The sequence below is a fragment of the Erythrolamprus reginae genome, chromosome 3 (assembly GCF_031021105.1).
Source record: "Erythrolamprus reginae isolate rEryReg1 chromosome 3, rEryReg1.hap1, whole genome shotgun sequence".
NCBI lineage: Eukaryota > Metazoa > Chordata > Lepidosauria > Squamata > Dipsadidae > Erythrolamprus > Erythrolamprus reginae.
The window spans coordinates 9,323,782-9,336,182 of NC_091952.1; the positions used below are offsets into that span (position 1 = coordinate 9,323,782).

Sequence of the window (12,401 nt, forward strand, 5' to 3'; positions counted from 1 at the left end):
AAAATGAGGCAAAACAGACTTAACAAATTTCTCACTTGGAAACATTTGAGCACTACCTGTGCCAGTTCCTTAGCTAGAGAATTCTTGGCTGTCACAGCCTTGGCTAATGTTTCACCCTTTTCTTACATAGCTGATACTCTGGAGTTTTACTGATGTCATGGTATGTGCAAATGACCTTGGGGTGGGAAAGAAAGAAAGACTTGACCCACCATTCATGATCTTCTGGAACCCTCCCCTTACTTTGGCTCACATACACTCTTCAAGATTTACCTCTGTGACATTCTGTAGGAAGGCATCTACCTGGAGGACCAGGCTCTCCAGGCTGGCCACGAGCCCCAGGTAACCCAGGTGGACCAATACTACCTGGAGGTCCTTTGGAGCCTTGTTGGCCAACCACCATTTCTCCTGGAGGGCCTAGGTGAGAAAAAAAAATAGAGTGGAGATTATGATCCCGCTATATAGAGTGCTGGTGAGACCCCATTTGGAATACTGTGTTCAGTTCTGGAGACCTCACCTACAAAAAGATACTGACAAAATTGAATGGGTCCAAAGACAGGCTACAAGAATGGTGGAAGGTCTTAAGCATAAAACGTATCAGGAAAGACTTCATGAACTCAGTCTGTATAGTCTGGAGGACAGAAGGGAAAGGGGGGACATGATTGAAACATTTAAATATGTTTAAGGGTTAAATAAGGTCCAGGAGGGAAGTGTTTTTAATAGGAAAGTAAACACAAGAACAAGGGGACACAATCTGAAGTTAGTTGGGGGAAAGATCAAAAGCAACATGAGAAAATATTATTTTACTGAAAGAGTAGTAGATCCTTGGAACAAACTTCCAGCAGACGTGGTTGGTAAATCCACAGTAACTGAATTTAAACATGACTGGGATAAACATAGATCCATCCTAAGATAAAATACAGGAAATAGTATAAGGGCAGACTAGATGGACCATGAGGTCTTTTTCTGCCGTCAGTCTTCTATGTTTCTATGTTTCTAATATCAGAACTAATATTCTACCCAACTAGGCTATTGATAAGCTTTGACTTAAACCCACAGAAATAGAAGAGATTGCTGGAAAGAAATGGTTGAGTCCCAGAAGTGGGTTTCTACTGGTGTGGTCCAGTGTACACGCTCCAGTATAAACCTGCCGCTGATGTAATTTTGGCATGATGGCTCCAGTGCTGTCTTTTCTGGTCCATACGCACCACTATCATTTTTTTGTAATTTTTTTATTGTGTGTGTCTGTGTGTGTGTTTAATTTTTTGTTGAAATACCCTGGTATATGAGAGGAGCATACAGCTTTCTTTTTGCCTCTGGGCCCCACCAGGGACCATATTCCAAGGCAGATAAACTTTTTATAGCCGACAACTATAATCTATAAGTGTAACATATTTTTGCTGATAATGAAAAGGAAGGGAGACTAGTATAGATCTTATTTCGAGCTTATTTGCTCTCATCAGCCAGCCATACCCATATTGGGATTTGAACCTTCAGCCTCTTATACTAGTCTCCTTTCCTTTTCATTGTCAGCAAAAATGTTACACACAGATACACACGCACACACACACACACATATATATGAAGGTCTTGACATATTTGGGTTTCTTCCTGTGTAGGTTTCAGAGATTTCTGGCGATGTTTCGACGAGGTCTCACTCGCCATCTTCAGGCTGGTGCTTTTATCCTTGTGCTAGGGCAAACACAGTGAGACCTGAGCTGCCTTCCCTCTATAAATACTGGTGGGTGGGTGTGGAGTGCTGGCTCAGCAGCTGCAGGCTGTGTTGAAACTTCCTGGTGAGTCAGTCGGGTAACATCTGGGGTCATTGATGTAATTGATATATGCTGAGTAGTTGATGTTAGTGCATTGGGGGTGATATCCTGAGTAGTTGGAGTTTGCAGACTACTTTGCTGTTTTGTAATAGTAATAATTTAATCATAATTTATTGGATTTGTATGCCGCCCCTCTCTGTAGACTCGGGGCGGCTAACAACAATGATAAAAACAGCATGTGACAATCCAATAATAAAACAACTAAAAACCCACATTATTGTAATGTGTGTCTGGGGTGTAACAATTTTGGTTTGGCTGCGAGTTTGTGGTCTGGTCATGTGTTTATGGTGTTTGTCAGTTTGTTAAACTTACACGGGAAGAAACCCGAATATGCCAAGAACTTCATACCTGTACCCGTGAAAATCTATGAATATATATATATGTAGATTTTCACGGATACAGGTATGATGGTCTTGGCATATTCGGGTTTCTTCCCATGTAGGATTCAGAAAGGATTCAGTGTTCGCCCTAGAACAAGGACAGAAGCACCAGCCTGAAGATGATGAGTGGGACCTCGTCGAAACGTTGCCAGAAATTTTTGAATCCTACACGGGAAGAAACTCAAATATGCCAAGACCATCATATATATAAATTAAGGGAGACTAGGATGGCACCATTTCAGCCTTGTTCTGGCCTCATCAGCTAGCCACACCCTTACTGGGATTTGATCTGGCAGCTTCTGCCTTGTAAGGCAGAGAATTAACAGCTGAGCCACCAGACCTGATCCCTCAGCTCTGTACCAGGGAAGGATTACATATTTTTGTGTCGAATCACCCAGGTGTATTGAAGGAACACCACAGCTCCTTATTTGCCTCTCGCCCCAACCCAGGGCCATTTCCAAGGCAGTTAATTTTATTGATAGCTGACAATTCTATCTGTATGTGTCACATGTTTTTTTTTTTGCTGAATTTGAAAATTAAGGTAGACTAGGATAGATCTATTTTGGCCTTATTTTGGCCTCATCAGCTAGCCATACCCACTGGGACTTGAACCTGCAACCTTTGTCTTGTAAGGCAGAGAATTATCCTGTAGGCTACAGTATCCAATCCCTTCAGCTCTGCACCAGGGAAGGGTTACATATTTTTGTGTCGAATCACCCTGGTGTATTGAAGGAACATCACAGCTCCTTATTTGCCTCTACATATAGCATATTCAGGTTTCTTCCCATGTAGGATTCAGAAAGGATTCAGTGTTCGCCCTAGAACAAGGACAGAAGCACCAGCCTGAAGATGACGAGTGGAACCTTGTCGAGACATCGCCAGAAATTTCTGAATCCTACACGGGAAGAAACCCGAATATGTCAAGACCGTCATACACACACACACACAGTATATGTATATGTATGTATGAAAGAATAGATATCCTTTCTCCTGATTTTTTTTCTTCCCACCAAAGAATAATGACCATACCTGCTTGACCACTTGGTCCTTCAGAACCTTCCACCCTTTGTCCAAAAGAGCCTTTTTCTCCCTTGGGCCCAGGGACACCTGATAGAGGAGAAGAGCCATTTAGAACATAGAATAATAGGGTTGGAAGGGACCATGGAGGTCTTCTAGTCCAACCCCCTGCTCAAATAGGAGACCCTATACCATTTCAGTCCACTTTCTTAGAAACCTCCAGTAATGGAGATTCATTGACGTTTTTCCTTTGAAGCGTGTGAGATTTTTAATTTAACTGGACTCATTCTGCTCCGTTCAGCTCAGCTCTAAAGACATTTTTCTGGTTTTACAGAAAATCTATTCCTGAGTAGAATAATGTTGACTTTGACTTGTAAATGAAAGGAGACCTCAGACTAAATCGAAGAGCAACTATGCGGTCAAAGCTCCATCTTTTAAATTTTCTTTTACACGTATCATGGTCCCCATCCAAATTTTTTTTGGATGGCTTTCTGAGGAAGCTTTTAGACAGATCCAAAGGAACCATAAGCAGCCAATGAAAAATACTTTGTTTGATTCAGTCTGAAAGACCAACTAGGAGTATATCCAGTAATGGGCAGCCACTTACTGCGCTAACCGCTCCATGGTGGCTGCAGGAGATTTGCCGATTAGTTTCCAGACACAATTCAAAGTGTTGGTTATGACCTATAAAGCCCTACATGGCAACGGACCAGAATACCTATGGGACCCCTCTTCTGCTGCATGAATCCCAGTGGCTGATTAGCTCCCACAGAGTTGGCCTTCTCTGGGTCCCGTCAACTAAACAATGTCGTCTGGCAGGACCCAGGGGAAGAGCCTTTTCTGTGGCAGCCCTGGCCCTCTGGAATCAGCTCCCCCCCAGAGATTCGAACTGCCCCCACCCTCCTCGCCTTCTGCAAGACTCTGAAGACCTATCTATGTCAACAGGCATGGGGTAATTGATATACCCCCTTTTTGGCTAGTAAGATTTATGTGTGGTTATGATTGGGTAGTATTGACTGTTTTTATATGATACTGTGTTTTGGGCTATAGTTTTAATTATTGGATTTGTACTACATTTTTTATTGTTGTCGTGAGCTGCCCTGAGTCTTCGGAGAGGGGTGGCATAAAAATCTAATAAATTATTATTACTACTACTATTATTATTATTATTATTATTATTATTATTCAATTTTTATGCCGCCCTTCTCCTTAGACTCAGGGCGGCTTACAACATGTTAGCAATAGCACTTTTTAACAAAGCCAGCCTATTTCCCTCACAATCCGGGTCCTCACTTTACCCACCTCGGAAGGATGGAAGGCTGAGTCAACCTTGAGCAGGTGATGAGATTTGAACCGCTGACCTTCAAATCTACAGTCAGCTTCAGTGGCCTGCAGTACAGCACTCTACCTGCTGCGCCACCCCGGCTATTATTATTATTATTATTATTATTATTATTATTATTATTATTATTATTATTACTATTATTATTATTATTTGGCTTCTTCGTGTGCGCAGCAAGCCAAATTTCATGAGATTTCAGCTATTTTTGCATGCACAGAAGTAGAAATCAGCAAAAAAACCCAAAATCTAATGAGTGCAAGTGAGATTTCAGCTATTTTCGGGGGTATTTTTGCTTCCGTGCATGCGCAGAAGCAAAAAACTGGCAAATTTCGGCTCGGGAATCTGTCTATCATGCCATTCCCAGGCCAAAATCTATTGGCGTGCCATTCCTGGTCCATTTCCACTGGTCAGACGGTGTCCCCCCACATTGTGAAGGGGCCCTATGACTGAGTATATCTACAATATATCAGGGATTTCCAACCTCAGGAACCTTAACATTAAGACTTGTGAACTCCCAGAATTCCCCAGCCAGCATTTATTTATTTATTTATTTATTTATTTATTATTTATTCATTCATTTATTCATTCATTCATTCATTCATTCATTCATTCATTCATTTGTCTAATACACAATACATATGGAAGAGAATAGACATGAAGTAATATATATAAAGATAATATGTAAAAATAGAGGAGAAGATATATGAAAGGAAGAAAATATATATGATATATGAGATAAATTGGACAGGGGACGAAAGGCACACTAGTGCACTTATGTACGCCCCTTACTGACCTCTTAGAAACCTGGAGAGGTCAAACGTGGATAGTCTAAGGGAGAAATGTTGGGGGTTAGGGGTTGACACTATTGAGTCCGGTAATGAGTTCCACGCTTCGACAACTCGATTGTTAAAGTCATATTTTTTACAGTCAAGTTTGGAGCGGTTAATATTAACTTTGAATCTGTTGCGTGCTCTTGTGTTGTTGCGGTTGAAGCTGAAGTAGTCATTGACCGGTAGAACCTTGCAGCATATGATCTTGTGGGCAATACTTAAATCGTGTTTTAGCCGCCATAGTTCTAAGCTTTCTAGACCCAGGATAGTTAGTCTATTTTTGTAGGGTATTCTGTTTCGAGTGGAGGAGTGAAGGGCTCTTCTGGTGAAATATCTTTGGACGTTTTCAAGGGTGTTGATGTCTGAGATGTGGTAAGGGTTCCAGACAGATGAGCTGTATTCAAGGATGGGTCTGGCAAAGGTTTTGTAGGCTCTGGTGAGTAGTGTGAGATTGCCGGAGCAGAAGCTACGTAGGATCAGGTTAACAACTCTAGAAGCCTTTTTGGTGATATTGTTGCAATGGGCTTTGGCACTTAGATCATTTGATATTAGTATTCCAAGGTCTTTTACTGAGTGTGGGTTGGCTGTGAGAATTTGTTTATTCAGTTTATATATGAGGTTTGGATTCTTTTTGCCGATATGGAGGGTAGAACATTTGCTGGTTGATATTTGAAGTTGCCATGTGGTAGACCAATGTGAGACAAAGTCAAGGTCTTTTTGGAGAGTAGATGTGTTGTCAGTTGCCCTGGTTGGCTAGGGAATTCTGGGAGCTGAAGTCCTACAGTTGCCTAGATTGGACATTCAGGTCTATATAATCAATAAGCAACTTCACTTGCTTCTAAAATGTAAGGGCAGATCATGAAAAAAAAAATAAAAGGCTGAGTGACAGATTTAGGTTGGTTTGTGATCTACTTTCTTTGCTGGCCAATTAAATCAGCAACTTTGACTCTGGCCTGCAAACCAAAGTAAAAAAACATCACCAAGGGAGCTTAAATGTCTGTTCTTGCTGCCAAAGACTTTTTCTTGCGAAAATCACCTTCTTGGGATCTAAGAATAGCGCGGGAGGTATCCAAAATAAGAGAGGAGGGGCATAGATTGATCCTCAAATGGAGGCTCCCACGATGACCTCCTATTTGGAATAAAGAGCTGTATCTTCTCAAAACGGGTAATTTTTAGCTCTGAATCAAGATGAGACCTATGAGAAAGGGTGAATGGAAGGGGCAGACAGAGGTGGCTTCCAAAAACCACCTTTTTATTTGGCAACGTGAAACTCATTACTGGACTCCGTGGTGTCAACCCCCAATATTTTTTCCTTAGACTATGCACGATTGACCTCACCAGGTTCCTTAGAGGTCAGTAAGGGGCGAGCATAAGTGAACTAGTGTGCCTTCCGTCCCCTGTCCAATTGCCCCTCCTATATTTTATATATCTTTTCTTCCATTCATATATCTTTTCCTCTATTCTTCATTGATGTGTTCTATTCTCATATCTTTTCTTCTATCCTTTCTCTGATATTTACTACTACATGTTTTTATTCTCTTTAACTTTCAATTTGTATTGGACTAACTAACTAACTAACTAACTAACTAACTAACTAACTAACTAACTAACTAACTAACTAACTAACTAACTAACCAGCTAACCAACCAACCAACCAACCAACCAACTACGGTTAATACCAAGGCATCATTGCTCTGGTTTGTAATAAAGAGAAATGCTTGTGTGCATCAATCATTGTAGCCAGTTTCATTACCCAGCTAAGTAACATCGTCATTACTAGAAGGGAATACAGGGAGTAGAGAGAGAGATTTAGGGTGTACATACTGAGGATACACATACAAATGTGTATGTGTATTAGATAGATAGATAGATAGATAGATAGATAGATAGATAGATAGATAGATAGATAGATAGATAGATAGATAGATAAATAGTTGATAAATAGATAAATAGATAAATAGATAAATAGATAAATAGATAAATAGATAGATAGATAAATAGATAGATAGATAAATAGATAGATAGATAGATAAATAGATAAATAGATCCAGCCAAAGCTCTGTCTGACAGCCAGCCATTTTATAGGGAGCTTCCAGACAGTCTAGCCAATCAGCAGTCAGTATTTTCCCTCCCAAATGGAGGACCTGACTTGTAATGTCCCATGCGCCTGTAGAGGGCAGCAGAGAGAGGGAGGCAATTAAAGTTCCTATTGGTTGAAAGCCTTGACTACTGAGTTTCATTGGTTGGCTGTCATTCTGTTGTAGTATAAATAGGGAAAGTTACCTCAGAAATGTTTGAGCAAATTACCTCTTACTTCACCATAAACAAACTTCAGTTTCAGCTTCCGAGCAGTCTTTTTTGAACTTAGCATGACTGAAGCCTGTGTGCTTCAGTCTGAGAACTTAACAGGACCAGCTCAAATACTTTGGCCACCAAATGAGAAGAGAGGACACATCAGAGAAGACCCCGATGCTGGGAAAGATGGAAGGCTAAAGGAGAAGGGGACGGCAGGAGTTGAGGTGATTATATAGAATCATTCATGCAAGGAACATGAATTTGGGAGATTCCAAGAGACATGGATGTGGTGGAGCTGGCATCTGTAGTCCATGGGGTTACAATTTTTCTCTATCCACCTTTTCTATCCCATGCATGATTTTATACACTTCGATCAAGTCACCCCTTAAACATCGTCTTTCAAGAGTGAAGAGACCAAGGTGTTGCAACCTGATTTCATAAGGGAGGTGCTCCATTTCCTTGATCATACTGGCTGCCCTTTTTTGCACCTTTTCTAGTTCCTGCTTGAGCAGGGGATTGGACTAGAAGACCTCCAAGGTCCCTTCTATTCCATTCTATTCAATCCTTCATCTTCCTATTTTCGCCCATCACATTAACTCTGTTGTTATGTACCTCTTTCTCCTGGATATCCATCTCTTCCTGGAATCCCGGGCCTCCCAATTTCTCCTCTTTCACCTTTCATTCCAGGGAAACCCATAAGACCGGTCGGTCCCGGCTCTCCAGCCTTCGGATCCTCCTCCCAGATGGGGACAGGTTTCCGCGATTGTTCATGAACGAAAGTGTCGAACTTTAACACATGAGCTGAAGAGGAACAATGGAAAGCAATGAGATTTTTCCTTCTTGCCTCCCCACTCAAACTGTCCTCTTTCCTGCATCTGCTAAAGTCTTTTAGCAAAATCTTTTTTTAAAAAATGAACAAGAGGCTTATTTATTAGTTAGTTAGTTAGTTAGTTAGTTAGTTAGTTAGTTAGTTAGTTAGTTAGTTAGTTAGTCTTATATGCTGTCCAACTCCCAAAGGACCCTGGGCGGCTTCCAACAGGTAAAAACAGCATAATGTAAAAACATTATAACAACTGAACAATATAGAAAACATTAATTAAAAAGATCACTAAAACACGCCAAACGCCATCCCTCTGCTAAATAACTAATTCCCTCAACACTGTCAAACTATTCACTAAGGCTGCATTACTATTACTATTAGTCTTCTCATCATTCCTATCACCCATCTCCTTCCACTTAGAATAGAAGAGAAGAGAACAGAAGCAGTGTTCTCTCTAAATTTTTTTTGGGGTGGGCGGAAAAGTATAGTGTCTGAGCGACAGTCCCTTCGGGACTGGGCGACACAGAAATAATAATAAAATTTCCCTCTCGGTTTCTGGGCAGGTTTGGAAAACTCTGAGTTGATGATGATTTTTAAGTGAGCGATTGCTCACTGCTCAGCTTAGAGGGAACTATGAACAGAAGAGAAGAGAATTTTATTGGCCAAGTGTGATTGGACACACAAGGAATTTGTCTTGGTGCATAGGCTCTCAGCGTACAGAAAAGAAAAAGATACATTTGTCAAGAATCATGTGGTACAACACTTAACGATTGTCATAGGGGTCAAATAAGCAATGAAGAAACAATATTAATTTAAAATCTTAGGCTACAAGCAACAAGTTACAGTCATGCAGTCCTAAGTGGGAGGAAAAGGATGGTAGGAATGATGAGAAAAACTAGTAGAAATAGAAGTGGAGATTTATTAAAAAGTCTGACAGTGTTGTGGGAATTATTTGTTTAGTAGAGTGATGGCGTTCGGGAAAAACTGTGCGTTCTGCCCTCTCGCTCACACAGTTAGCACCTATTGTTTGAAAACTTGGCAGAATTATTTTTCTCCTGTTGTCCTCAACCCCTCTTCCCTAATTAAGCAACAAGTTCTCCTGGGGGACTTTGAGTTCAAATCTATTTCAAACTTAACTTCTTTTCAGTAGACAGCGCTATTATGCAATCTCAACTGACTTCTAGACTGACATCCAGTTTTCACTGTGTGTGTGTTTTGTTTTTGTTTGTGTTTTAATTAGAGATGATAGGTACGTCAATGGAAGACCAGAGTGGGCACAGTTCACCCTGGAGAAGGACTATTTATACGGTTGCTAAGCATCAGCACCAACCTGGTGGCACATCCACAAAAGCAATTGTGATCTTGAGGCATCCTCAGCCAGGCAAATTTGCATTCAGAACCAGGCAGTGGCTGGTAAGCAACATTCTTAACCTCAATTGAGCATGGAGAAAGACAAAAGAGACGCTTCCTTTGATTGCACGCGGTTCTATTATTGGTAGGTTGGAATGAAATAATGTTTTCTGCAGCCTGTAGTTAATTCTCTCCCTTTTTTTTTTGGTTCTCAGTGAAAACAACAAGCAGGGGAAATCCTGAAGCAAATTAGGCATCAGTGCTGCAGATAGCCAGAACTGATTATTTTCAGATACTGCTCCCTTGACATGCTGCTCTACAACAACTAATTGATGAAGCCCACAAATGCCAAGTTAGTTTTTCTCCCAAACAGATCAGCATTTGTTTGACATTAAACTAATTTCCTGCCAATCATCTAACCTCCTGTAATTTATTTTATTTATTTATTAATTTCTCCAATATACAAATACATAGGAAGAAAAATAGACATGTAGTAATATATATAAGGGTAAAGTGAACTTAGAGGAGAGGATATATGAAAGAATGAAAATATATATGATAAGTGAGACAAAGGAAAGACAATTGGACAGGGGACGGAAGGCACACCAGTGCACTTATGTACGCCCATTACTGACCTCTTAGGAACCTGGAGAGGTCAATCGTGGAGAGTCTGAGGGAGAAGTGTTGGGGGTTAGGGGTTGACACAATTGAGTCCAGTAATGAGGGTGCTTCTTGGAGGTCTCCCGAATGCCGAACCCGGAAGTTCGGCAAAAGTTCTGGTTTGGGTTTGGGTTCAGGAGAGCACTGGGAAGCGCCCTGGCTGTTGTTCCTGGTGCTTTCCCAAGCTCCGAACTCGAAAGTTCGTCAAAAGTTCGGGTTCGGGGTTCGGGTGCCAAACCCGAACTTTTTTTAAAATTCAGGTGCCGAACTCAAACCTGAACTTCGTTGGGTTCGCCCAACACTAGTGATGACATTGCTCTAGGACAGTGATGGTGAACCTTTTCCTTCTTGCATGCCAAAAATAAGAGCGTGTGCATGCGTGCTAGGGTGTGCGTGCCACTACACAACCCCTCACATGTGCCACACTGTGTATACATGCATCTCCATGCAGGCACCCCCTGTTGGGTCATTTTTCAGCCTCAGGCTTATCACATCAACTTGCTGTCTATTTCACATCTCATCTACAGCAGATCCTACAGCCCAGGCAGCTGCAGCGTTGAAAGTTACAGGGAAGATGTTGCGCTATGATATACTTACACTGGATCAGACGCTCACAAGCTTGGTTGACCAGATGGTAAATGGCAGACAGGGACTGTGCTTCACCCTAGGAGGGAAGATTTTAAAAAGCCAGTTTGGTCTAGGAGTTGAGGCAGCAGGTTACAAAGTGGGAGATTGGAAGTTCTAGTCCTACCTTTGGTGTGAAAGTCAATTGGACGACTTCGGTTCACTTACCTGGAGACTGGAAGTTCCAGCCCTGCCTTAGGCATGAAAGACATTTGGGTGACTTTGGTCCAATCACCAGGAGACAGGGGCTAAGGTGGGACTGGAACTCACAGTCTCCTGGTGACTGGCCCAATGTCACGCAATCAGCTTTCGTGCCTACGGTGGAACTAAAATGCATTCATTCATTCATTCGTTCGTTCGTTCGTTCGTTCGTTCGTTCGTTCACTCGCTCGCTCGCTCGCTCGCTCGCTCGTTCGCTCGTTCGTTCATTCATTCATTCATTCAATTGATTGATTGATTGATTGATTGATTGTTAGAGTTGAAAGGGACCATGAAGGCCATCAAGTTCAACCCCCTGCCCAAGCAGGAACCCTATAGCACACCAGTCAAGTGGCAGTCCAATTTCCTCTTAAAAATGTCCAGAGTGTTGGAGTTCACAACGTCCGCTGGTAGGTTGTTCCATTGGTTGATCGCTCTGACCGTCAGGAAGTTCCTCCTTATCTCCATGTTGAGTCTCTCCTTGGTCAGCTTCCGGCCATTGTTCCTCATCTGGCCCTCTGGTGCCCTGAAGAATAAAGTGATCCCCTCCTCTCTGTGATTGTTTCCTGGTGATTGGTCCAGATGGCTATCATGCCTAAGGCGGGACTAGAACTCATCTCCCGATTATTGGCCAACCACCTTCATGCCTAAGTAGTGAAAAGAACTCAAAATCTCCTAGTGATTGGGCCACAGTCAACCAGCCATCTTTAATGTCAAAATCATGTGAAGGGTTAATACCACTTTATAAGGCCTTGGTAAGGCCACACTTGGAAGACTGCATTCAGTTTTGGTCGCCACGATGCAAAAAGGATGTTGAGACTCTAGAAAGAGTGCAGAGAAGAGTGACAAAGATAATTAGGGGATTGGAGGCTTAAACATATGAAGAACAGTTGCAGGAACTGGGCATGGGTAGTTTGATGAAAAGAAGGACCAGGAGAAACATGATAGCAATCTTCCAGTATCTCAGGGGTTCATCGTACATTTTAGCCTCCAGGCCACTAATCATCTTTGTTGCTCTTCTCTGTACTTGTTCTAGAGTCTCAACATATTTTGTTG

The 12,401-nt window shown here is 41.8% G+C and overlaps 1 protein-coding gene across 1 annotated transcript in view; it reads right to left on the bottom strand.

The window, feature by feature from the left end:
* Positions 1-259: 259 nt before the first annotated feature.
* COL20A1 (collagen type XX alpha 1 chain) overlaps positions 260-12,401 on the bottom strand; it is a 198,750-nt gene continuing 186,608 nt past the window's right edge. Inside the window, exons 35-38 of the mRNA XM_070744283.1 lie at positions 11,121-11,187; positions 8,306-8,494; positions 3,239-3,316; positions 260-414 (exon numbers count right to left, since the gene is read on the bottom strand). Coding sequence (XP_070600384.1) covers positions 260-414; positions 3,239-3,316; positions 8,306-8,494; positions 11,121-11,187 — 489 coding nt within the window. The remainder of the gene's footprint in view (positions 415-3,238; positions 3,317-8,305; positions 8,495-11,120; positions 11,188-12,401) is intronic.